A 27876-nucleotide genomic window follows, 5' to 3' on the forward strand; every position below is an offset into this window, starting at 1 on the left:
TGGGGTGGAAGCATCTATCGAAGGCTTGATAAGAACTGTGTGTTTGTGAGAAGTCAAAAAATATGCCAAAACTCACGCTGTGGGAGCTTCGTATCTAATCTTTTTATTCAATATAAACACCTATATAATCAATCACCCATTAGGAACTACATATTGATGTCACCTGTACGTGTCAATCATTTTTAAGCATGATATGCCCACAATGTAAGGAAATATACATCATTAGACAAGAGCTAGAAAAATAAATAATTTTGAATACAAAATGTTTGACAGCAAAATCCACTTTGTATTTTCAAATAGTTACATTTTAACATTAGATTCCATCACAGAAATTGTGATCTTCCTTTCTTTTCTTGCCTAATAACAGAATTAATGTCCATTCCTACCTACATAGTGATTAGAGATCTTTATTTCAATAGAATAACTCAATGTCCCCACCTCAGACTCGCAATATCTCTGGTTCAAAAGGGGTAAGATGTTGTTAAAACGAAGGCAAACACCGCAATGTCTGTTGTGGAGAAACTGCACTTTTCAATCAGTTACATCATGACACATCAAAACAAATGCCATCAGTTCGACAACGAAAGCGTTTTCGCTTACAGGTAAGGCGTATTAATACTTTTTTTGACACCAGTTCACATTAAGACAAAGGGGAGTGTGAACACAGTTTGGCAATGTTGAATGTTCATCCATGTAAAATGCAAACACTGTTCGCCTGACTGGAACTGCATTGACAACTTTGAGTTAAGCAAGCCAACGCAGTTTGCATCACGCTAAAAAAGGTAAACAGAAGCGTGAGCATTACTCACGCCACAGTACATTGTAACAGTAATATTCCCCATAACAGAGAAAGGCAATCATGAGGTGCTATCTTTAGTGTTAGTTACACCATAAAATCTGCACAAACCGTCTTACTGTGGTTTTTATGATCAAAGACGCCAAACTCGCAACTCATATACCGTTAACTCAACAACACTACCATTTCTATAGCCTATTCTTCTTCTCTGAAAAAAAAAATCACTGTTGGAAAAACTGCTGGATCATCCATTTTATTGTGCTAACAAAAACTGGCGTGCTGTCCATCTTTGGACGACTTCTGAAAAATGTCTGGCCCTGCATCCAATTATAGCCATTAAAACTAAAGCCAAATGTAACCGTAGTAGTGTTCAAGCTGCTGGGGATGGATTCCTCTGATTGTTTTCTGCTCTGGGATTTAAAAACAGATGACAACTAAGCATATCAGTGTCAAATTCAGGGACAAAGCCATGGTTGATGGACAGACACAGACGATTTTTCATTTTACAGCAGTTTTTCTGGGGAAAACGGTGGTGTTTTATGTTTGAGATGATGGACTAACTTTAAAGTAGTAGTTCAACCAAAAATTTAGACACCATCATGTCTGTACTGATGTTTTCCAAATGTTTTTCCAAACATTTGAAGAATTGTTACGTAACTTTTGCCATACAACAACCGTTGTGACCAAAGGCTGTAAAGCTCCAAAGTCTATAAAAGTCATACAAATTTCAGTCATTATTCACTTATGATTGTTAAAAAATGTTGCGTTCTTTGAATACCTGGTCAGAATGAACTGACGAGCTGCGTAACGATTCTATCAAATGGGTTTGCGATGACATGAAGGTTACTAGCCAATGTACTTTTTTATATTATTGTGAACTACTGTTTAATAAGACACTTCGATTTGATTTGTATATAGCGGTTACGCCAGCTGAGGGTACATTACTATATAATTTCACTATATAATAAAATTTCAAGAGCGAGTAATATCATTAGGCTTATCTTCTAATTTATAAAATCTATCTTACAGGTAGTGACGGTGTTATCGCGACCCCATTCGCTAGCATACAACAGGTCTGTGCTTGTCAGTATTACTCCCGCTACTGTAGCTCGCCAAGGGTCAGAGGTTTGAGGAGCTCTAGGGATGAAGTACTTGTCTGTTTTTGAATTCCAAACTGCCTGTACAGCGACTGAAGACACGGCCAAGCTGATGCGCGGTAAAACGTTCATTAGGGAAAATCGCTGTAAGTCACTGTTGGCACTTGGAGACCACAGTAGCGCCGCTGCGTGCGAGAAACACCCAACAGCACTGCACAAAAACACACACACACACCCCCTCCATGTCCTCACTTTTTACAGCCAATGACTGACTCATTCAGGTATCATGTTCTTTAGGAGACCAGCCCCTCAAAAAGAAAATCATCAGGTTTGCTCTTGCAACAACTGTGAACGCCAACTTCACGTGGCAGAACACTGTGGGAGGGCAAACAACTAGACAGACTAGCAAACAGAAAAAAACTAAATTAGATCACTATTTCAGATTCACTTCCTAGGTATTTCCCAAGCATCACTTGTAGAGGTGTCTCATACAGCATGGAAGAGCAATGTGCACTCCTGCCTTTCCTTATATAGGCTGGAGGGGGGCGGAGCTTGCGTGCTCCGCAGGTAGTAGTTGACGATTTTGGTGTCCAGCTTGTACTGGTGAGGGATGCCTTCATACGGTTTGGGGTCCAGATCCAGGATGGAGACTGAATACGTGAAACGAGGCTTCTCCAAATTCAACTGGTGTCTGGAAACAAAGCAAACGAAAAGTAAAATGATGGCAAATGTCAAGGAAGATAATCTAATAGTGATTTTAAAGGGTGAATTCTAACTTACTCCTCGTCTTCCTCACAAGGTGCAAACGTGATCATGATTGAGCAGTCTTTGGCAGTCATTGCGACTCTATACTGATGAACCTGGAAAGTAACATCTGAGAGTTAATCTTAATAGTTTTTTTTTTTGGGAAAGAGATTCTTAATTGCCACCAAAATATATTTAAATTTAAACTTATCAGCATCACATGTCTTACCTTCCCAACTGCATATTCTACAGAGCCGTCATCTTCAGTAGGACAGTTTTTCACAGTGTCCATGAAACTCTCATCATAAGGCCCATCTATATGCAATCGTTTTCTGGAGATACATAGAAGTGTTGATTGGATTTTAAAGTGGCTTTAGGCAAGTTTATTCATAAAGATGATATGGCTTTGCATGGAAATCAGCTATGACCAAATGCTGGACCACCATGTGGCCGCAGTGCCTCATGACTCGTCTTGAACTACTTATATTCACAAATGTGTCTTTTGCACCACCTAGTGCCTGTTCAGTCTTTTAGGGAAAGTTAGAAGTCTTACAGTTATAGGATGAAGTATTTTATAACTGGTTAGGATTCATCAACTGTTCTGAATTTTTATTACATGCTTTCAGTACATGTGAGCACTGCATAGATCTGAAGTATTTGCCTAATATAAACTTTACTCGGCAGGAACAAAACGTTCTTTCACTGGAGTACTGATCTGATAGATTAGTAACGTAGCACTCAATATCCCTGATTAAAAATTCACCTTTCTCTCGGGAACTCTTCTAGATACTGCTCCACGCGTTTGTACAGAGGGTAGATTCCTTCAATATCCAGGTTATCCATCATCTGGACTTGGAGGATTTTTGCAAGGACACTGTCTTTAGGGATGCTGTGGTTACCTGTGAACACATGAAAATTAGTTCAACGTGTTCAACTGGTAACAGATTTATGACTACCATAATTTCTATGACGCAATAATCCCTTAACGTGTCATTTGAAATGCAGTTTATTTTTGGTCAACTGTGTCAAGCCAGTTCTCACACCTACGCATATATCGTGACTCATCAATGATTTCCATTGCACTTGTTTAGCAATGTTTTGAAGGACATTAAACCATGTTTTCTCACTGACAGCTATCCACATTCACTGGTTAAGTCCTCACCGTTTCGGAGCAGGTCTCTTGGGAAGGGACTTGCTTCACAGTGCGGCCTGCTCTCGGACAGGTGCACCTTCCTGGGCTCTACCGAGCGATTCGAGTCCCCGCCGCTGAGCAGAGCGGAGCAGATCACCCGAATTAACTCGTTCAGGACCGCTTTGCCAGGCTGGTGGCTGTTATAGAGGCCATTACTATGAGGGAAATAAGGCCGAAGGTGCTGAATGAGATCGTTCAAGTCGGGTTGCTGCTTGGCATCATCTTTACAGCTAAATATCAACTCTCCACCCTGAAAAAAAAGATGAGAGAAACAATGAATTAAAGGGGTCATAATGATGCGATTACATTTTTTCCTTTTCTCTTTAGAGTGTTACAAGCTCTTGGTTCATAAAGAAGATCTGTAAAGTTACAAAGACTACAGTCTCAAATCCAAAGAGACATTCTTTATCAAAGATAAGACTCTGCCACGGCCCATTCAAACACGCCCCCCACATGTCTACGTCACATGTCGGTCACGCAACTCTGTTCCCCTTTCGGGCTTGAACTGATGATAAAATTAAGGACATTACTAACTGTCTTTACCTTTATTTTAATAGTTGAAGCTCGCGATTATGGAAAGGGGCGTTACATTTCCGATGAGTGCTTGCGGTGTTTGACCAATCACAATGCACTGGGTCAACTGCGCTTGTCGGAAGGAGGGACTTTGTAGAAAACGATGTGTTTGAGAGAGGGAGAGCATAGAGGACCTACAATAATGTACTGTATTTGAAAAATAATGTGTTTTTGAACATTAAAGGATGTCAACATATTCACCAAATACACAAAATAATGATCTTTTTTTTAAAAAAGCATCATATGACCCCCTTTAATGCAACTTCTCTATTTATCAACCATTTCTAATGTATTAAACCAATATATATGTAGTAACTGGAGTGTGAATATTTTTATTATTTTTTTCAGCTGGTTTGCTGGTCTTTGGTGGTTTAAGCTAGTCTAAGATAAACTAAAAAACAGGTTAAGTTGGTGATCAGATGGTCAGCAAAGCTAGTTTCCAGGTAAAAACTAGCCAAAATCCCTCTAAAAGCAGCCTGACTGGGCTAGGAGACTAGTTAAGACCAGTAAACCAAATAAAGTAAACAAATGTTGTAAAAGTAAACTAATTTTGTTTATTAGTACTATGATAGTAGTACTTCCAAGTTAAAGAAATGTTCTAGGATAAATAAAAAATTAAGGCCCATACGCACCAAGGATGATAAGCATAACGATAAAAGTTTTAATATTTTTTCCAATTCTAGAATAGGGAAGTTCACACCACAACGATGACGTTATTGTTGGAATCACTTTCAGAATGATTTATTCCAATGAATGAATGATAAAAAAAGTTTTACACAGTTACATTTCGAATTCTGAACATTCTGTCAACATAAGTCGAGGCAAGATTTACAAACTTTAATCTGAAGTGTGCACATTAAATGTTAATTACAGAAATTCATATTTACCTTAAAGATTTTCAAGTTGTTTTGTGGTTCCTCTAACAGGTTCTTCAATGCAACATACATTCGCTGTTTGCTCCTGGAAAACAAGATATTGATTAAGATTTAGGTGTGTAAAATTAGTTCACTTTTGGTAATACATTCTTTGCACCTCATCTTGATTTCGACATGACAACAAAATTAAGAGATTATCTGGATCAACAAATCTAAATCTTGTTTTCTAGCATTTCTGTGCAGCAGTACAAAACCATCATGCATTATAGATTGTAGGGCTGGTCTCACAGTGGAAATGTGAGTCACAACTTTTACAAAAATGTTGATCGTGCTCCTTTTTCCCCCCAAGTAAAAAATTCTTTGCTTTAACACAGGGCAGTGACGCAACCAGCTTAGTGAATGTCTTTGCCGCAGTCAGGCTTGTTAACAATGCTGGCTAAAGGTCGTAATATCAGTGAAATATATAAATCCAGCTCTGATTTCCTGCATTGAGTGACTGAAGCAGTAACTCACCCTGAGAAGAGATCCAGAGGGCAATATCTGCTCAATCGCTTCCACTTCCCATTGGCTAACTGTAAAGAACAAAACCTGTTAGTGTAAACTTTACAAACAGTGTCGCTTCATAATGAAACTTTGGGAATTAAACTGATTCTTGTATTTTCAGCGACATAAGCTCTTTTTCTGTAGCCGAGCCTCACAAAGAATTGATTATATGATAACGTAGAGTACAAACAGATGGCAGAATGCACCATCCTTTTTTTTTGTTGTTAAAGCAGAAGTTAGCTTTAATAAATCTAGCTTCACTTCTTTAAAAAATTGGCAACGACTAGATTTTTAATTGGTACTTGCCTTGTAATGCTGATGCATGCAGAATCTGCAAACCTTGCGCTTGCATTCCTTGGTTACGTGCCTTGAAAAGGGTAGAAATCCACATTTTGGCTGGGGGAGGGGAAAGGAGATGTAAGTAATTGTATCTTTGAATCTTGAGTTACACAATGAAGTGTTGTGAGTAAGCTTTATATAAAGAAGTTTAGTTGTTTTTATGAACACAAGCGTTTCAGATAAGATTCACACCACCTCCCTCTGTTTGTTTGACTGACCATGTGATTAAATTCCACACAAATAGATTCAACGAGTCATTCAGCTACTGTGGTCTACTTCCCCAAGAACAGATATTCATACTTACCCCTAAAAAAACAGTTCTTTGTTGTGAGACTCTTGCAGTTTAACAACTGTCACTAATCCAACCCAAGAGCGTTTACACTCTAACACCATGAAGATACAGAAAAACTTATTAACAACTGTCAGCAAGTTCAATGACCAGACGTGCTTAGACATGTGACACCAAAGACAAGGCGAGGTTCCTGGCACACTTGCGAACAGTTTCGAAAGTCAATGTTTTGTAAACGTGGGTATAACTATTCTGTCACTGTCATAATTTTGAGAAAAACTATGTAAACTAGGCTTATTATAGTTTATGCTTTATTTACAATGAGATTTAACATACATTTTTCTTGTGACCATGGCAGCAGTTATTCATTTAATGATCAAATGATCATAAAGAAGGTTGAAGGAATAGTTTTTTGTTTCTTTATATGAACCGATGGGTCCTCTGCAGTGAATGGGTGCCGCAAGAATAGGCGCTTTCGCACTGGAGGAACCTTTGAATAGTTCTTAGAACTATTGGCGGAAGTTATCGCTTCTAGGTGTGTTCGCACCTCACGATCTAAGAATGGTTTTGGTTCTAGGAACTCCATTTGGGGGAACTAATTTAGCTCTTATTCAGAGTAGGGTTGTGTAGGAACGACCAGTGAGGTAACTGTACGCTGATTGGCCAAACGCATATGAAATGCCAACTATCTGACATTTTTTAAAAGCTGAGTAAAAATGTGTTACCAAACATGAAAAACAGTAATAACGGCATTCACTTGTTGTCTGCAGCTTTGCTATTTTCTCAGCCCTCGGTGATAACACCACAAGTTGTCATAGGAGATGATGTCAGAATTTCATGGTCTTTAAATCCTGTAAACTACGCGTTTACTTAACATCCTCCTTTACCATGAAACCCTTGACACACAACAAAAACAGCTCAGCGCCTGGCGTCCTCCATTGAGAAGCAAAATGGTTGCTTCTGGCTAAAGTATGAGTCTTCTATTAATAAAACTCCTTTCAAAACAAATATTTTGGTGGATTCTGACAATGCTTTTTCATTGGAGGAAGCGTTATGGATTATGGGCCGGAAATGACGGTCTAAGGACGCGTGTTTCTTACAAACACACAGCTTTTCACTTCACAAGATGTTAACTGATGGACTGGAGATTACTTGTGGATTTTAATCAGCTGTTTGGACTCTCATTCTGACGGCACCCATTCACTGCAGAAGATCCATTGCTGAGCAAGTGATGTAATGCTACATTTCTTTCTGATAAAGGAGCAAACTCTTCTACATCTTGAATGCCCTGAGGGCGAAACGTTTTCAGCATATTTCCAGCTTTTAGTGAACAAATCCTTTAAACCAGACATACATCCAACCACAATATATGGTTGAGCTCAATTTTTTGCATTTAAATGAGTGGTAAATGGTAAATTAAGCGGATAATTTTGTGATAAGATTGTTGTACTCTGCCCAACCTTCCACTCAAAACCGATGAATAAATGGTAAACACCACAACCGCATGTGCAAATTCCCCCACCTACACGATCACAACAGAAGTGATCATGTCAAATCGAATGTGGAGTTTACCTTAATCTCAACGCAGATTGGAGGTCTGTGGTCTCTGAGATGGTGGAGGGGAAGATGGGTCAGGTTGGGAAGGCATAAACCACACCCACTGAATGTGTCCATGACCTTATCACAGCGCAGTTCTGTGTCAAAGAAAGAACACGACAACATTTTTCCAATAAGTTGTCATTACCATAATGGACCAGTACGTTTTACTTGGATTTTGCTATCAAAATACTATCATAACACTGTTGGTTTTTGGGGGGCATTACAATGTCACTGCCAAAAAAATTTAATTAAAGCAAAAAGAAAAATAAATTGGTACCAGGTCGTTCTTGTTGGACCTTTAGCGACAGCTGTCTCACAAAGTCCAGCGGTAGTTTAACAACCTCCTGTGAACATTCAAGCCATTATTTTCATCTATTTTTCTGGGCTCGTGTTAAAGCATCACAATGTAATAAAGTACATAAAGGTCTAAAACTGTTACTTACTCCACTGTGAACGTATTTCTCCCCCAGTAAAGGCTTCATGACATATTTACTATAATCCACGATGTTGGGGATGTGTCGAAAAGCTTGTTCTGCAGTCTGGCAGGAAAGAGGTAGGAAAATGAGCTGATACTACACCGTTTATCAATGCAAAGTGACCAAGACCAAACAATTGAAGCATATTTGCATTTACACTGTTGCAGATACTCTTCATACTTCATACTCTTCATAAGAGACGCAAATAACTTACAATACAGTGCAAGAAAACACACAGATATATTATGTTTAACCTTAAGGATTGTGGAAATTGTTGACAAAACTGACTATTTACGTTTCATTATTTCATCTGTGCATCAATACTTGACTTACATTGATAGAAATGTCAAATCATACAATGGTGAGTCATAAACACAATCCATTTTTCCAAGTATTGCTAATATTTTTATCCATCTGTTGACTTAATGAAAGTCTTTCTCGCCATGTTTTATATATTGCTCACAATATGCTTCACAATATGATTTCGTGTTCATGTTCCAGTTCTCTTGCTGGCTTCTAATAGTATGGTATCTTTCACAGTGTAAGAAAAGGTAACTTTGGGAAGAAAATTTGGGAAGTAATAATGTTCGGTGGTGGGGATTTGGGGAAGTTTTACCTGTCGTGTATGTGCAGAGTCTTCGGAGGGAAACTTCAGCAGACGAAGAACTCGACAGTGCTGTAATAGGAAGTGATGTGTTTAAAAACAGAAATCACACGAGTCATTTCACAAAGACTTCGAAAACTGTATGTATCCTTGTCTTACTTTAGTTCAAAAGGGAATTCTTTGAAATGGGTTTGCCTGTGTGTACAATAAATATGACATCCACTCAGCTGTAAACTGAATACAGATTACGTTTTCCCAGAATGCTTTTAGGCATAAATAGGTCCACAAAGGTAAAGGTGACATCATGGCAGTGTCTGGCGGTTTGTTTTATGAAATGATGCAACCGATGGCCACTTAAACGCAAATGCAGTTTCTAAACACACTTGCTCAATGTTTACAAAACTTACTTCTGCCTCTCAAAATGTTAAACATAAAGGGATGAGGTTCAGAAGTTAATGAATTCACATCAAATATATGAAGAAAATACATTTTTGTACACGTTTAGAACAATCAAGGGCAACTTTTCTAAATCAAAAAAAGTTATTCAAGATTGTTTTATTTTGAATCCGTTTTTAATATTGACCTTTTTAGCTTTACTTAGTTTAAGTACCTTTGTTGTGCTTTTGTAAAATAGTCTATATAGCCTAGTTTCTATAAATATTTACTCCAGTTTTAGTTATTTTCGTACTTGCATTTTAATTAAAAGAAAATTAGATTATAACGTGTTATTAACCACCCAAACAACTTTGTATGCTGAAAAAAAAGGGAAAAAAAGTGCCATGTGAATAATGTAAGCTATTGAAATCTTTACAAAAATAAGCACTTTTCTCTGCTCTCAAATGCTAAGGGCGTGTCCACAGGGGGTGCTGAAGCCACACCCACTCATGGAAAAGCCGACATCTCTCTCAACGGTCTTCCTCTGCAGCTTATTTAAATGAGGAGACCAAACTGTTCTTTTTTAATTATTGCATCCAGGTATTATGCATTTATGTGACGAAGGCTAGCTAGCAAGCTCTAGGCTGTTGTAACAAACGGCAGTAACTCAAACACACGTCTTATAGTTTTAGGGGAGGGGCCATACGACTCTGTTTCCTCATTGAGTGATATTTTAGCCCCACCCATAAAATCCTGAACACGAAAATGGTGAAAACCTGTTTAATTCCACATTTAAGTACTACATAGCTCACAGTCTTTGTAACATGTTTCCGCAATGCCCTTCGAACATTCATAATGTGTTCAAAAACAATTCTCAGAATTGATTTTACACAAACTTTAAGTTTTGCTTATATTATTATTTGAGTTAAAGTATATTTCAAATAGCAAAAATGTTTTTTTATTGTTTAATAACCAATTGTTAAATAATTGTTTAATTGTATTGATAATATTTTGAAAACCATCCTGTCCAGACAATTATTTTTTTTTGATGATAAAACGTCATTAAAAATTGTTAAATACAATTAGACATTAGAAAATATTACTTATATACAACTTAAATATTTTTTTCACATTACAGTAGGGAATTTCATTATTCCAACAAGAACTATTTTGGGGGGGAAGAGTTTAATTGTAATTAAAAAAAATTGCAATGCCAGCGTGCCGGTCAGTGTGCATCCGAAATGCTTTTACAAATAGTTTTATAAGATACCTAACTCTTTCAGGCTGATTTGATCAAAACGATGTGGTCCAGCTCATACTCCAAGAATGTAACCAGACCAGGCAGAAAGACAAAAATCCACGAAAGAGTGTGAGAGCATGAAAGAATGTCAGTAAACAGCAAATAGAGACAGACAAGCCCTTGCAGGACTCTAAAACTGGTTGGAAAACTGCATCAAAGCTTCTGCCGTTTTCCCCACACCCAGTTTTGACACGATGACATCAACATATCGGCCAACATTGTCTCGGCAGCTTCTTGTGATTGGACGCACAATTCCGTGTTTTAATCAGTAATATAAATCCAGCGTGTTTATGACTACACACGTTTTTCTGCCAGTTTGTTCTGGGTTTATTTCTCGTATGATGGCACAGATGATCCCAAATGAACTGGGAAATCAGACAAAGGTTAATCCGTTTGCATATCCTTGATCTTAACAAAACAGGACCTTGATATTGCCATCCTAGTGACAAAAGGAGCCAACTACATGATAAATCCTACTGATAAATCAATCATTTACATGTAGTTTCCATGACTTAGAATACATGTGACTCTGCAACAGATTTCATTTAGAGTTTCTCAACTTTGTCCAAACATAGGAGAGTTTCAGACAAGAGTTCAAGAGCGCTCAGACCAAGTTCTAACAAAGTAATACCTTAAATCAGTATTACATTGTTAAAAATTCATACGCCCAAATCTTTTTAGTCTTAGTCTCTAATTGTTTTTTTCCCCCAAAGAAAGGGATAAACCTCTATATTCCCATCCATCATGGTGGTATAAAACCGGTTTATACCAGCATTATCATTCATCCAATGAAGGGGGAACTGTTAAAGGTTTCCAATCTGAACTTTGAAGCCTGGATGAGTAAGATGTTAAGTGTATGTGATCTTCTCTCCAACAGAAACCCAATTTTAGATGCTCAGAAGAACCATCCAGAAACTAAAACATCTCCTCTGAACATCCATTCATTTAAATGGCTCTCAGCATTACATTTCCTATATATATGCCAATTAAAGAGTTTAATAAACTTTCGAGCTCATAGAGTGGGTGTGGCATGGGTAACACACACATGTAGTAACTTACATTGACTTTATCATTGAATCCTGGTTTAGCCTGCTAGGTGGCTATTAGCTTTAAAGCCCTTTCAAAACCCTTTTAAGACAAGGAAGAAGCTTATTTCCGTCAACTGATGGAAAAAAAAGCGACCAAACTTTCTGTATAGGTCGTTTCCATGTAGTTTGATTTGAGTTCCTGTTGACTGACTCCTATTTGACTGAGTTTAAATGAATCTTGGCTAAGCTAAAAGCTAGTAACTATTGAACACTAACCTGCAAATGAGACACGACCAGACTCTTGTTGCCCTCCCCGTGATATTTCCAGTCGTTTTCGTCCATTTTATCCATTTCCATAACCCAGAGGAACCGTAAGCTGCTGGGGGTTTTGGCGCAGGTTTGAAACTCCGGGCGAGAGGATCGGGGTCAGGCGCAAAACTTCTGGAGGATCCGCGTCTGACACACCGACGGGTGTAGCGCCGCTACCGCTTTAGCGAGGACACGCCCCCTCTGTGCTGTCATTGGTCAGAAGGCGTTGTCATTGTTAAACTCGTCCGCTGATTGGATGTTGAAAGTGACAATCAAATGGTCGTCCTCTACTGAAGGCAGTTGACGTCATGAACACATGATTGCTGTTTTCCCTCCCTTTTGCTGTTCGCTTACACATGAGGTGCTCAGAGAAAAACAACAGAAAAACTTGAGATTTATAAAGTATAATTATATTAATCCACAAGTTAAATGATATATTTAGATGTATATACAGTTTTTGGAATTACTGAAAATAAGTTACATTTATTTTTACCTGAAAACTTTTCAAAATGTATATCTTATATGAAAAATTATAGACTATTATATATTTTTTAAATTTTCTTTTACGTACGCCTGTAGATTATTTGCTCAGAAAAACTTTATTTTTGTTTTCATAAGTTATAAATAGTGCAAATAAATAAATATTTTTAACCTGAATACTTTTAAAATCGTGTACCTTGTGAGTATTAGTATAATTGTTGTATATAATTTGCATTTAAAGAACTTAAGAAAATATTTTTTAATAGGTTGGGATTGTACGGGTTTTCTGTATTGGCAAACAATAAAAAAAATCTTTAATTAGGTAAAAAACCAAAAAAAAAAAAAAAGTAAGTTATAACATTGATACATTTTTATTTTGTGATTCACATCCAGAAATCGAATTTTTTGTTCGTTTTTTGTTGTTGTTGTTATTATTCAGTAAATAACATGTGATCTTTGATGCCTATTTCATTGTAATTTATATTCATTTATTATTTAATATAAATTCCATATACATAAAACTTTAGGAAAAGTAAATTAGTTTTAATACATTTTAAGAAAGATGCTAAATGTGTAGTTTGTCTAACTGTAGTAAAGTGCTTGCTTGTAAAGTATTAAAAATGAAGATTACACATTGTAAGTATAGAGAGTCTTATGTATGGCTTTTGTTTTGATCAAATCAATGCATCAAATATACTTACATGGAATAACCACAAAAGCCCATTTATTTTTTTAAGAAATTCATAGAAAACTTTTAATAGAAATTGTAAAAAAACATATTCAACAGGACTGTACAGGGAGCTTAAAACACATTTAATCAAAATACATCTGTTTTCACCATGAGGTCAAGAAGAGGAGTAAGATTTCACCGTTGATTAAAAAAAAAAAAGGAAAAAAAAATCTCTTAAAAAACAAGGTTTAAAAATAAATCGAACGTGAGGGATGCCTGATTTACTGTGCCCACAAGCAACTAATTACACAAAACCGCTTTTCAGCTTGAGCAGGTCATCATGCTGAAGGATTTGGACGGACTTGCCCGTCCGATTCTCAGTTCATCTTTGCAGCTGTCTGGCTGGTTTGTGTCCGACGGAGGCGCAGACTCGTAGAGGACACATATGGACCCGTCCTCTCCGATCCGGTAGGACACTTCGTAAGGGTCGACCCACATGGTGAGTTCACTTGGCAGCAGTGAAAAGAGTTGCTCTTTGGCGAGTCCGATCGTACAGGCGGCTTTGCCTATCAAAGGGTCCATCTTGTGGTTGATCCGGATGCACCTGTAACCTGAACCTCGGTAGGGTGCATTTGGGAACCAGTGGTGCTGATAATGATCTGCAATGAAAAAAGAAAGTTAGGTTTTGGTGCAATGAAACATGGACTTGGTGTTTGCAATTCTTTGGCAAAGTCTGTTTTAAGGCACAATATGGTTCAAGTTTCAGTGAATGGACTTTGGTACTGCAATAAACCTTCATCTGCTTTGTTTAAAACAATGTTCGGTTTTATCATAAACCACAACATGTTGGACCACAATGCGGTTGTAGTTACTTCTAGACAATGGAAAGATCACGTCCAATCCTTCTTACCCCCCAAAGCCTCTTCCAGAGAGAATCTGAACTGTTGCAGCTGTTCTTCTGAAAGCAGCCGTGTTCCTCTCAATAGACGTGTCACAAAGTTAGCAGCAGTAGACACTTCGGTTTTCATCGTGAAGTTTTCGCATGAGCTGAAAGGGGAAACGCAAGGAAACCGTGAAATACAAGCAAAAGTGAAAACAAAAGAGTTTTCTGAGATCAATCAGCTGAACTCAACAGGCCTGGTCTCGGTCTTTGGCACGTTCCTTTGTTCAAAATAACACGGAAAAGCGCCACATAAACGCCACTGACCTGTTCCAGTGATTCAGAGTAGGGACACAGAGTGTTTCTACAGCTGCTGTGAGTGCTTTTTAGCGACGCAGTAGTGAAAACGGACAAATAAATCAGTATTTTCGACCACGAACTTCCTCCTCCGGCGGTGGCTCGAGCTCGTACGTGCAGCTTCAGTCCTGAGCTCTGATGGTAAACATTCAGCAGCCACGCGCCTCAGCCAATCAGAGCGCGACCTCGCCGTGACGTCACCCGCCATAACCTGACGGCGCATCTCGTATCAAACAAGTACAATGTAGTTGTTACATTTTATATTACTTACTTGTTTATAGAGTATGTTGTATATAGTTTATTATATGAGCAATTTATATTTGTGTATTTATTTCCATTTCTTCCTGTGTGTCTCAGTAAATTGTTTCGCATTGAACAAGTTCATATACTTGACTTGATTGTGAAGGTTTTCAGATTAAAGAGATTGTATGTAATTACGGCGACATTTTTAGTGGCTCTTCAAACTCCAAAACAACAAAAACTATTTAATTGTGTGTATTTAATGTATTTTTACGTTGTATAATCTATAACGCTGTTTTGTTGCGTATCTGTTGGTGCATGTAAAATATAAAAGAGTGTGTATTGTAGCTTAACCTTAAGGTCAGGTTTTTAGATTTAGTACAACTATTAGTCTACGTTTTTATGCACGGTTACTAAATATAACATTACGAAAATCTGATTTACTTTTCTCATGGTTTATGTTTCTTATTAAGCCCTTTTTTCGCCACGGGGTAGTTATAATGTTAGTGGTACTTTTATCTTACAATTCGGACTTTGTTGCTCCCGATTGTGAGATTATATGATTATTATATTATCTCACAATGCACTTTAAAATTATTAGTTTCTATTTTAGAAAGTCAGAATTGTGAGATAGAAAGTGGCATCCATCCATCCATCCATCCATCCATCTATCTATCTATCTATCTATCTATCTATCTATCTATCTATCTATCTATCTATCTATCTATCTATCTATCTATCTATCTATCTATCTATCTATCCATCCATCCATCGTTGACGGAAACAAGCGTCCACAGTTTATTGAGTATGAACAAAATGCCAAAACTTTCCAAACACACCGTTCATTGAGGGAAACTTGATAATATAATAACTTTTAAATCACTACTTCAAGTGTGTTTTCTAAATAAAACGCGTTTGTGTAGGACACTTGTCTCATCAGCTCTTCCGTACGTGCGCTGGTCAGTAGACCAATCACAGCGCGCTGTGACACACCAGGGCCGCTCTTCAGCCAATTAGATGAGGCTTTACAACCGAACGAACCCTCCCCCAACACTGAATGAGAGGCAAAGCTCAGAAATGTTTCCAACTTCACACAGTTTTCTGTTATTTATTTGTTTAGTATTTCGTGTTTATGTTAATGGATCAGAGTAGCACTTTATTTGGAGTGTTTACAGTTTTGTTCTGCATGTCGAGCAGCAGGTAACTGATAAATCTGAGCACATTTGTCCCATGGGAAACGCAATCTGTGATGTTTAAACGACCGTTGATTTAAGGTTAGGTAACGTTATTATTTTTTGACCAGTACCAATATCATCTCGTCAGCTGGGTTTTGGGGTCTTTTATACTACTGATATCATTTTATTTTTCAAATGGCACTAACTGTATTTTATACATTAAAAGCCTAGTCTGCCCAAACTTCAACGGTGTGTATGTGTGTATTCATGTTGTTTGTGTATTCATGGGTTGTTGACATAACATGGCGTTTTTATTCTGTCCCACAAAATGAAAATGAATATAATTAAAATTGTTGTTATTTAAAATGCAGTAAATCGTTAAACGTTTCATCGTCCAACTTGGACCTGTTATTATAAAAGCTGCAGTGTTATATCAAATCTTAAAATTGCCCTATGCTATGAGTGACTATCTCAAGCATAGTTAATTAAAAAGAAAAACATAAAAATTTTATTAAAATTTATTATTTTATTAAACATCATAATTGTACATAACTGTCTATTTTAGTTTTTTATATATATATATATATTTTTTTTTTTTTTTTTTTTTTTTTGAAAACGTAGGAACTCTCTGAAAACCATGACACCATATCCTAATATGTACAAAAATGTGAACACACATACAAATTTTTTATTATGACTATTTTCATATTAATTATCCACTGAACATTCACGGATGATGCTTCATTTATTTCCCAAAATAGCACCTCGCTGACATGAACTCCTTCTAAGCAAGAGAATGAAAGGCCATCAGGTCCCAGCTGAACCCGACATGTTTGACGAAGACATGGATTTCACCCAGGACCACCTGGAGCAGATTGACATCATCGCGGTACAGTTGCTTCATAAACGGACAGTTGCTTTCATAGAAGACAACAGCAGCAGCAGCACAAACAACAATAAAGAAGCACGAAGAAAAGATGTGTTCGGTTAGTAGAAGACACTTCGGATGCTCCTTTCTCAAACACTACCCTGTCTGATTTTAGACCAACCATTTTTGTAATATTGCCACAGTACTTTGCATAGCTCATTTCTGCATTATATGGATGGGTTACACTAGAAATTTTACAAGTTGTGTGTTATTTTGTGTCTCACACAGTGGATAGTATTAATAAAAACAAAAACAATAATTAGATTTAAGATAAGACTAAAGTGTTTAATAATACTTTAATTGAAAAAAATACATTTAACAGTAATATTTAGATTTTTGTTATTGCCGTGTTATTTCTTTGCATAGTTTTGCATTGGTTGGACTCTGAATGGGTTAAACTAGAAACTGAATTTTTAGTGTTTTAGAAGTGTTTTATGCACTGTAAAAAAGGAAAGTTGACATAACTTAAAATTACAAGGCAACTTGTTGCACAGCTTTTTTGAGTTTACTCAACTTTTAAACGAAGTAGTTCACTTAACTCAATTCACTGAGTAAGGTCACATGTCTCCCAACTTAAGATCTTTTGTTCATCTGATTGAGTTTTTATAGTTAAAAAACTAAATTAAAAAATTATGTAATTTCAACTTTTAATGTTATTTTCACTTGACTTAATAAAGTACGTTCAGTTGACTAAAAATGTATTTTTAAACAGCATTACAAGGTAAAAAAAACTACTACATACTTGATATTTTGGTCCAGGTTTTATTTCAAACCAGCAGCAACACATTGGTAATGGAAAAAACAAACAATGTTTAACACTTTAGCCACACTCATTCTTAAAAAAGTAATTAAATGAGTAGACAGAAGAAGAAAAAAAAAACATTCAAAGTGCTATCTCATTCAACCGGTCCTTAATACTTTAAATGTTCTATGTTTAACATTTTACATTAACACAAAAAATTTACAAAACGAGCAATATAAGTGCAAGTTAAAGGAGTACGCTGACTTTTTGGGACTTTAGCTTATTCACCGTATCTGTCTGTTTGGTGTTGGTGCGCTTCATTGCACATGCGCCAACTTCATGGTCGTAACCCAACTTGAATGCTTGTTAACTTGCATTTACAAATCAAATTTACTATTACTACTAGGTTGGTGCAATGATTGTTGAACCAACGTCTTTTCACTAGTTAAGCCAACATTTTTGCATTTAATTGTCAAGTTAACTAAAATATAATCATTAGTCTAACTTTTTGTGTGTTGGATTTTTTACAGTGTGTGTAATTCTGCGTCTCTCACAGCGGACGGACGTTCCAGTAAAGATGGAGAAGATCTGACCTGTAAGCAGTTAAGAGTCGCAGCAAGCAGACCTGAAGAAAAGGTGTGTTCTTCAACACTACATGCACTTCATTTGATCGGTTCTTTGTAGTTTGCGGAAAACTGCTTTATTTGTGCTTATTTAGATGCCTCATTATACAGTTTATTCCTAAATTTCATGACTCAAGATTTGAAAACCTGTTCTCATCTCTCTGCGTTTCTGTTGACTCTCAACTGAAGGAGGAAGATGAGGAGATCCTGATGAAGAACGGAGAGATCCGAGTCCAATCAGGAGAAGGAGCAGTTGGGCAGACCCAGCTCGCCCTGCAGAAAGAGAGAGGAGCTGCTGTCCAGGAAGGTACAGTCAGCTTCACAGAGCCACTGAAACATTGACGACATCCAGCTAAAGGCTTGTTTCGCTGCAGGTGCAGTAGCTGCAGTCAGAGTTGCACTTTTAAGACGCCAAGATGAATGAAATGAGAGGGAAAGTTCAGAGCGCTGAGCGCGAAGGAAAGCTGCCCGGTACACCTGCACCAAACACGTACATGCAGCTTCTTTCTGTTTGTCTTCCAGAGAAAATGGTAATGAGAGACAGTTGTTCTGCGGTCTGCACTGACTCTTTTTGTTCATATTAGTACGTCTCTTTGCACACACTCCACAGTGCATCATGTTACATTGGACTTTTTTGTTATGTTATGCTATTAAATTTAATTAAATTGTACTAAATATTTCAATTATATTATCAATAATAATATAAATAATAATAATTATAAATATAATTATTATTATAAAGAATAATTAATAGTAATACTACATTATTTTTAATAACTACAGAAATATTTATGTTGATAATACTACAGATTTACTATAATTGAATGTAGAGACACAAACCCACCTTCGCTCTCAGAAAGATTTGGGACCAGACAGAATGTGTCTCTGAATGTCACGTTCGGTGATACAAGAAACACGGAGAGATCCAAGTGCAGGTAAGATATTTATTAAGGGGCAATCCAAAAGGGTAAACAGTCCAGGCAGGGTCAAAACCAGAGAATCCAAATAAACAAGAACAGACAAAACACAAGGCAGGATCAAGACTACGGAATGACAAGACATTAGACAAGGACTCCATGACACATACTCAGACAGACCGGGTATAAATACACAGAAGGTAATGAGGGAACTGGAGACAGGTGGGGACTAATCAATTAACACCAAACAAGGAGGAAGGTGACCAAATAAGGGAACAGAAGGTTCATAAAGTGACAGACACCGTGGGAAAGGGGGACATCTAGTGGAAACCCAGGGAACACAACCCAGACACTGTGACAGTAACCCCCTCTAAGGAGCGGCTCCCAGACGCTCCACGACAAGACACAAAACAGAGACCAGGAGGGAGGCGGACAGGTGGAGGCTCAGGGGGAGGGACGGAGGGCCAGACTAACAGAGAGGAACAGGGACAGGAGTGAACACAAAAACAAAAAACAACATGAAGCCCCCCCAGGGCAGAGCAGAAGACCACCACGTCCTAGTGGTCGAGGCCAGAGTCCTCCAGGGCGGAGCGGAAGACCACCACACCCCTGTGGTCAAGGCGGAAACCCTCCAGGGCGGAGCAGAAGACCACCACAATCGTGTGGTCAAGGCGGGAGCCCTCCAGGGCGGAGCAGAAGACCACCACGTCCTTGTGGTCGAAGCCAGAGTCCTCCAGGGTAGAGCGGAAGACCACCACACCCCTGTGGTCGAAGCCAGAGTCCTCCAGGGCAGAGCAGACGACCACCACAATCGTGTGGTCAAGGCGGGAGCCCTCCAGGGCGGAGCAAAAGACCACCACGTCCTTGTGGTGGAGACCGGAGTCGCCCAGGGCGGAGCAGAAGACCACCACGTCCGTGTGGTGGAGACCGGAGTCCCCCAGGATGGAGCAGAAGACCACCATAACCGTGTGGTCGGGTCAACAGGAGGACGAGTCTGGTTGGGCAAGTCTGAAACAAAGAATCTGAACAAGTTAAGAGTAGCCTCCGTGGCCATGACAGGATCAGTCGGGCGCTCTGGGAGTTCCGCAGAGGCGAGGAAAGACTCTGGTCGGTCAGCCAAGACGTGACGAGGCTTTGGAAGTTCCCCTGAGGCGTGAAGAGACTCTGGTAATCCAGCTGAGACGAGGAGAGCTCCAGTAGTTCCATGGTGTTAGGACTGGATTCCAGAAGATCAATGCTGACTTGACTCTGCTCCTGAAGATCATTGGTGGCCTGACTCTGCTCCTTAAGATCATTGGTGACTTGCACTTGTTCATGGAGATCATTGGTGACTTGCACTTGTTCATGGAGATCATTGGTGACTTGCACTTGTTCATGGAGATCATTGGTTACTTGCACTTGTTCTTGAAGATCACCGGTGACTTGCACTTGTTCTTGAAGATCACCGGTGACTTGACTCTCTCCCTGAAGATCACCGGTGACTTGACTTGATTCTGGAAGGTCAGCGGTGACTAGTCCTGACTCTGGAGGGTCCGCGGTGACTAGCCCTGACTCTGGAGGGTCAGCGGTGACTACCCCTGACTCTGGAGGGTCAGCGGTGACTGGCCCTGACTCTGGAGGGTCAGCGGTGACTGGCCCTGACTCTGGAGGGTCAGCGGTGACTGGCCCTGACTCTGGAGGGTCAGCGGTGACTGGCCCTGACTCTGGAGGGTCAGCGGTGACTGGCCCTGACTCTGGAGGGTCAGCGGTGACTGGCCCTGACTCTGGAGGGTCAGCGGTGACTGGCCCTGACTCTGGAGGGTCAGCGGTGACTGGCCCTGACTCTGGAGGGTCAGCGGTGACTGGCCCTGACTCTGGAGGGTCAGCGGTGACTGGCCCTGACTCTGGAGGGTCAACGGTGACTAACCTTGACTCTGGAGGGTCCACGGCCACCTGTCTCGACTCTGGAAGGTCAACCGGAATCTGACTGGACTCTGGAGGGTCAACCGGAACCTGACTGGACTCTGGGGGGTTCACTGGAACCTGACTCGATTCTGGAGAGTCAACAGGAACTTGACTCGACTCTGGAGAGTCAACTGGAACCTGACTCGACTCTGGAGGGTCAGGTGTGACTGTCATCCTGTGCAGCGGTGTTAGGCAAGCAGCCATCTTGGGCCATGATTCTGGACCGGTGGCCAACTTGGGCATTGGCGCTGGGTGAGTGGCCATCTTGCGCTGTGGCACTGAACTGGCAGCCATCTTGTGCTGTGGCGCTGGATTGGCGGCCATCTTGGGTCGTGGTGCTAGCTCAGCAGCCGTGACGTGAACAGTCTTGGGCATTTCTAGGATCTTTGACAGCATGGAGAAATACTACAAGAATGAGTCAGCGGCCATCTTGGGCGTTGGCGCTGAGCTGGCGGCCATCCTGCATCGTGGCACTGGATTGGTGACCACTTTGTGCTGTGGCGCTGTGCTGGCGTCCATATTGCCTCGTGGCGCTGGGTTGGCGGCCATCTTGTGCTGTGGCGCTGAGCTGGCAGCCATCTTGTACTGTGGTGTGAGGCTGGCTTCCCTCTTGCCTCGTGGTGCGGGGTTGGTGGCCATGCACCGCAGCGGCGCTGGGTTGGCGGCCATCTTGTGCTGTGGCGCGGGGCTGGCTTCCATCTTGCCTCGTGGCGCTGGGTTGGCGGCCATCTTGTGCAGTGGCACTGGCCCTGCAGCCATCATGGGTCGTGTCTTTCCATCCGCCATGGTGAGACGGCGGCTCTGGTCCCTCCCACATGAGCCCCGAGTCGAAGGGGGGCCATGGTGGAGAGCGATGCTGAGTCTCCTCTCGCCCACTCCCTCCTCGGCGACCTCCCCTGGTCCCGCGAAACACAACCAGGCGGGTTCCCTCAAACCGATTGCTTCTCTCCCGCTCGGTGGCTGGGGAAGAAACATCACTCAACATACCGCTGGATCTCGTGTTGACGGAGTCCTTCTGTCACGTTCGGTGATACAAGAAACACGGAGAGATCCAAGTGCAGGTAAGATATTTATTAAGGGGCAATCCAAAAGGGTAAACAGTCCAGGCAGGGTCAAAACCAGAGAATCCAAATAAACAAGAACAGACAAAACACAAGGCAGGATCAAGACTACGGAATGACAAGACATTAGACAAGGACTCCGTGACACATACTCAGACAGGCCGGGTATAAATACACAGAAGGTAATGAGGGAACTGGAGACAGGTGGGGACTAATCAATTAACCCAAACAAGGAGGAAGGTGACCAAATAAGGGAACAGAAGGTTCATAAAGTGACAGACACCGTGGGAAAGGGGGACATCTAGTGGAATCCCAGGGAACACAACCTAGACACTGTGACACTGAAACTACAGCATTATCATATAAAAAATAATAATAATAAACTATATATATATAATACAAGTAGTAGTAAATAGTAGAAAAAATGATTGTTTTTTATTTAAATAATAATAATAATTTTATTTAATAATAATAAATATAAACCAGTGTTAGCATAAACATAAACTTTATAAAAAATAATAATTATTAATGTTATTGTACTGTTATTATTGATTTATATGTAATATTTTATTATTATTATTATTATTATAAAATAAGTGATAGTAACTTTCTATTGTTTAAAAATAATTTGTATTATTATTGAATAATTGTTGTTATTATTAAATTATTCTAATTATTTACTGTTAATTAAAAGTAATACTGTATCATTTTTTAATAACAGCAATATTAATAATAGTAGTAATAATAATAATAATTATTATTGTATTTCGTATTATTATTATTATTATAAATATTAAATAAGTAAACACCATACTTTTTTAATTTAATATAGATGTAAAATTGCATTGTTGTTCTTTGTTATTTTTAAACAGTGTAATATTAAAGCATTACTATTGTTTTTATATTAATAATATTAATGAGTTGTGTTATTAAAAGTAAAGGTATTAGTTTTTCTTTTTCAATATATTATTTTTATATGATTAGTATTACAATTAATATTATATATTCATAATAATAATAATAAAAATATTGACAGTCAAATGTTACCTAAAATCGGATCTAGACAATATGAGTTTTTTTTACGTGGTGTTGTTGTTGTTGTGTTAACACAGTGTTACCTTCCTGCAAGTCAAGCGTTCATGACTAAAGAAAACTTCTCAGCTGAATTCCAAAAAGGCCATTCATCAGAGTGTATGAAATTATTTTTTTTTATGCTTAAGCACATTTCCTGTCTGCTGATGTATTTCCATTCTCATTTGACCCTTAATATCATATTTTCTAACTCTGTCAGACGGTAAACCAGCTCAGTCAAAACGTTCCCTCGCAGGATTGTACCGAACCCTGAGCGCCGGTCACCAACAGGAAGGGAACCGCTGATCAGAGGTCTTCTTGTTTCTGTTATCTCAGTGTGTTGCAGTGAGGCTGTGTGTGTTACTGAAGCTGCTGCCGAGCGCTCTGGGTCCGTGTCACCTGCTGTCCATCAGTCCTGACGCTACATCAGCCTGTAAACCACAGGAGCATCCGAATTAAACACATTACGCCTCTGAGTGTATTTGTGCGTGTCCACAAAACACAAGAAACTCACTATAAACATCAGTTTCCATTACATGCAGCTGTTTATTTTGGGAAATCGTCAGCCCACTTTTACAACATTCATCATACAATGCTGTAAGGATGGAAATTTCCATTGCATCATTTGTTTGGGGGGTATTTTCCAGTGGAACGTTTGAACTATGTCAACTTCTTAAACGCTGATCAAATATACTTTTAAGTCACATGAGCAGAGATTGCTATGGTTCATTAACAAAGCCATACAGAACACGTCACTATACAGCTTCACTTTGTTTTTTTATATCAAAGAATATATTTTTAAAGACTTTACATCATGACATTTGCAGATTTTTATATAACTATTAACATATTATTATTATTAACATTATTTTATTATTTATTATTAAGGTTGTATTTGAAGTTTGTACTAATTAAATTAAATAGGACAGAATACTGTACTGATAACAATAACTAGTATTATTATTGCTAGTAGTATTCATAGCAGTCATTTTTAAATAATATTTGCTTTATGCATTTTTAAACATTAAAATATTATTATTTGTTGTATTTTATTTATTATTAAACTAAATATAGAACATTGTTAACAGTAATTCATATTAATGATAATATTTTATATAATTAAAATTGTTATGATTTGTAAATATAGAATACTGTATTATTAATAATAATAAAAACTATTATTAGAATGTATATTATTGATCTTTTTACATCATGTCATTGCTTTTATTAAAACATTTGTTAGTAAAATTAATTGTATTAAGTTAATTGTAGATTATTGTATTAATTACAATAACTATTATTATTTTTTATTGTTAGTAGTAGCAGTATTCATTTTTACATCATGCAATTGAAATAATACTTTTGAATTTATTAAAGTATCATTTGTTATTTTATTATTTATTACATTAAATATTATAAAAAATGTACTAATACTTATTAACTAAACTAAATTATTCATTTCTTAAAGTAAAAAAAAACAACAACAATAGGAAGGACTTAAAATATAGGGGGGAAAATCTTAAATTGGCAGATTTTCAGGGCTAGAAAACCTGTGACAATTACATTTTTATAGTGTCTTTAAATATCAGCTTGAAAAAAAGTTCATTTCTTTCTACTTCCCTCTTTCTTCAGGGGATCTTTGGCAACTTCCAGCTCGTCGTCCTCAGAATTTAGATGGCTTCACCGTCGCGATCGCTTCAAGCTCGATTCCATCATCTGCAGAGTTTGGCTGTGTCTGCTCTGACCGCATTAACTCTCCATCACCCCCATAGTGTCCCACATAACCCAGACGCTGCTCTCCAAACCTCCCAGCGCTCCTGTCCGGCCCCGGTGCACTTCCTGCCCCTGCTCAGCTTCCACATCAGCACATACCGTCACCTCACTGTTGGGATGGTCTGGCTCCAGTCTGGAGGAGTCTCTCAGTGGACAGGAGGAGTTGGCCCTGACTGCCATCAAAGCGCTCTGTCATATAGTGTGCTACAGCAGCGAGGCTCTGGACGGGGTTTTGTGTCATCAGGAGGACATGAACCAGCCACAGGGTTCAGAAAATCTGCTCAGTGCCTCTGAACATCTGAACGGGGAGACGCAGACACAGCTGCCTCTTCTCAGGAGGATCCAGCAGCTGGCAGATCCGGCATCCGGCCTTCATTACCGCCGCTGGCCAGAGGCAGGCGCTAGAGAGCGCTACTTTGAAGACGCTTCATTCGCTGGTCGAGAGAGCGCAGGACAACCAGCTCTTGAGGTTTAGGATCATACATATACTGTCATACTTTTTGTCTACATTTTGAATTTGATTTGATTTTTCTGTTTGAAGTGTAATTTTAGTTAAAGTTTTAGTAATGTTGTTTTGTTTTTTTGACATTTTTATGAGTTATTTTTTTCTGTATAGTTTTTATTTAATTATTATTATTATTATATTCTATTTACTATTTATTAGTTTTAAAATTAAACCAAACCAAATTGAGAAATATCGCTAACAAGCTAAAATGAAATGTATATATTTTTTAGATTTTATATTATTTCAAATAAAACTTACATTAAGTAACAACATTTTTTTTATTGGTTCCATTTTAGTTTACTATAATAACCCTGTTAAGTGCTGATGATATCTAAAATATTCAATGAGAAATCATGTATAATAGCACTAGATGTTATCTCAATTCTTGGGTTTTGGATTGAATTGGCTGCTACAATGCAGCGTTCTCAACATCTGTCCATTTTGATTATGACTAACAAAATTAGTCACGTACGGTCTTGATTATTTGCGAAATATTAGACAGAATTCGATTAAATATAAATTTATTATTTTTATATGCAGTACATTAAATGTGCCATGTAGTGAGGTCGTGTGACTAATGTAGCATCCTACTCTTTGATACTATATACTGTATTCATGTTGCATACTGTGTTCTATTTCTCATGATACTTTGAAAAACAGATGGAAGAACAACAGTTTTAGCCTTCTGAGGAACACATCTGTCAGCTGCATACGTCATTGAGGCTGCCTTGTTTCCAAAAAGTAAATATTATATTCCAAAGTAAGAAAGAAATTAGTCATTTACACCTCCAAAAAAGAATAACAGTTAATTTTAGAATAATTACTTCTGAAATTAGACATCCTCAATGCTGTGTGAGACCAGCAGATGTGACCTCTGGAGGGACAGCTAGTATATGTAGTATTTTGTGCAGTAGTTAGTATTTCATTTCAAACAAAGACTTTATTTATTTTTAAATATTATTTTAATAAATAGTAATAATGATCAAACTAATTAAACTGCCGTCTCAATTCTCAAATGTAGACTCCAGGTGGTGATGTCAAGTGTTGTCTGACTCTAGATATGTCCTGCAGTATTGTCCATCTGTCTGTGAGATTTCTGTCATTTATCGTCTTTAATGAAGGGTTGGCCACTTAACTCTGCTTGCATGAATGTAAGTTTCTTTTAGTGCTCCATTAAGTGTCTTGTGTTGGCATGATTTAACATGATTAACCTCCCTCTTCTCTTAGATCCATGTCCTTTTCTCAAAATGTTCCAGTACGTCACCTCTAGACCGGATAAATCTGCTTCTGAGGATGTGTGGACTCGTTTAGAACTAGAGGTTATTATCTTGGATTATTTCATTTGCCATGTATTACTTGCATAGAAGTGGTATTAAAAGTCTAATTCCTTTGTCAACAGGTCATCCGGTTATTAACCAAACTGTTCACATGGAGAACAGAAACATGGGCGGCTTTGTGTGAGTCATCCTGTCAGTGTATTAATGAGAAGTGTAGAAGTGTATTAACACTTTTTCCCTTAAAAAAATCTGTTTGTTTTGAAGTAAAACCACCAAAAATATTTTCAGAACAATTGCTTTTGAATTCTCTGGTACTGACCACACAATACATTTTCTCGTCCTCAGGTGGTGTGGACAGTTGTGGTTTTAAACAGACAATGGCTGAAAACAAAAGGCAGAGGAAGTCACACAGTGGGTTATCGACGAGAAGCTCTGATGTTACTGCACTGGCTACTGTTGAAGGACTCGTCTTTTTCCGAACACTGTCTGGACGTCCTGCACATGTACGATCAGGTTATTCCCACCATTAGAGACACATTCTGTCTGGTCCCAGATCTGTCTGAGAGCGAAGGTGGGTTTGTGTCTCTACATTCGATTATAGTAATTGATGCTAACATCATTTTTGATTAGCTTGAACATTTGTTATTGCACATCCTTTATATAACACATTTATCTTGAAATTAGTCCATTATAGTGCATCAAACTGCATTATATTGTGGAAGAACTGGCTCTGGAGGAGATCTGCAGATTTGAAACGAAGTACGTTGAAGACATGGATATGGAAACAGGGTCATAATGATTGAACACAAAGTCAGTTTTCCCCTCAGAAACATTGTTCATCTTGTCTGCTCAGATTTTTGTTATTCTTTTAAAAACTGTGACCAGTGATCCAAATTAAAAATTAATTCTATATCACCTGTGGAATTTTCATTATTTTTGTATTACTAAATATAGACTTCCATTGTAAGTGCGTTACTGTAGAAAAGTATTCAGTGTGTGCAAGTGGAAGGAATCAAATCAGACTTAATGTGAGTACGGGAGTCCCCCAAGGATCTGTATTGGGGCCATTATTATTTAATATATATATAGTCTAG

At 38.4% G+C, this 27876-nt stretch overlaps 2 protein-coding genes and 1 pseudogene across 2 annotated transcripts; 1 reads left to right on the top strand and 2 right to left on the bottom strand.

The window, feature by feature from the left end:
• Positions 1-1779: 1779 nt before the first annotated feature.
• LOC132159655 (inositol-pentakisphosphate 2-kinase) lies at positions 1780-12340 on the bottom strand. The gene is made up of 13 exons (XM_059569229.1): positions 12107-12340; positions 9140-9199; positions 8491-8586; positions 8325-8391; positions 8021-8142; positions 6127-6216; positions 5791-5849; positions 5290-5362; positions 3800-4079; positions 3401-3536; positions 2867-2969; positions 2674-2753; positions 1780-2584 (listed from the first exon to the last, which is right to left on the bottom strand). The coding sequence occupies exons 1-13, from the start codon at positions 12185-12187 to the stop codon at positions 2380-2382; spliced, it is 1452 nt and encodes a 483-aa protein (XP_059425212.1). The 5' UTR covers positions 12188-12340; the 3' UTR covers positions 1780-2379.
• Positions 12341-13342: 1002 nt separating this feature from the next.
• Positions 13343-14674, bottom strand: LOC132159656 (protein BTG1-like). The gene is made up of 3 exons (XM_059569230.1): positions 14497-14674; positions 14200-14336; positions 13343-13948 (listed from the first exon to the last, which is right to left on the bottom strand). The coding sequence occupies exons 2-3, from the start codon at positions 14315-14317 to the stop codon at positions 13611-13613; spliced, it is 456 nt and encodes a 151-aa protein (XP_059425213.1). The 5' UTR covers positions 14318-14336; positions 14497-14674; the 3' UTR covers positions 13343-13610.
• Positions 14675-15952: 1278 nt separating this feature from the next.
• On the top strand, positions 15953-27610 carry LOC132160190 (ATR-interacting protein-like; annotated as a pseudogene).
• Positions 27611-27876: the final 266 nt, after the last annotated feature.

The sequence above is a fragment of the Carassius carassius genome, chromosome 16 (assembly GCF_963082965.1).
Source record: "Carassius carassius chromosome 16, fCarCar2.1, whole genome shotgun sequence".
Taxonomy (NCBI): Eukaryota; Metazoa; Chordata; class Actinopteri; order Cypriniformes; family Cyprinidae; genus Carassius; species Carassius carassius.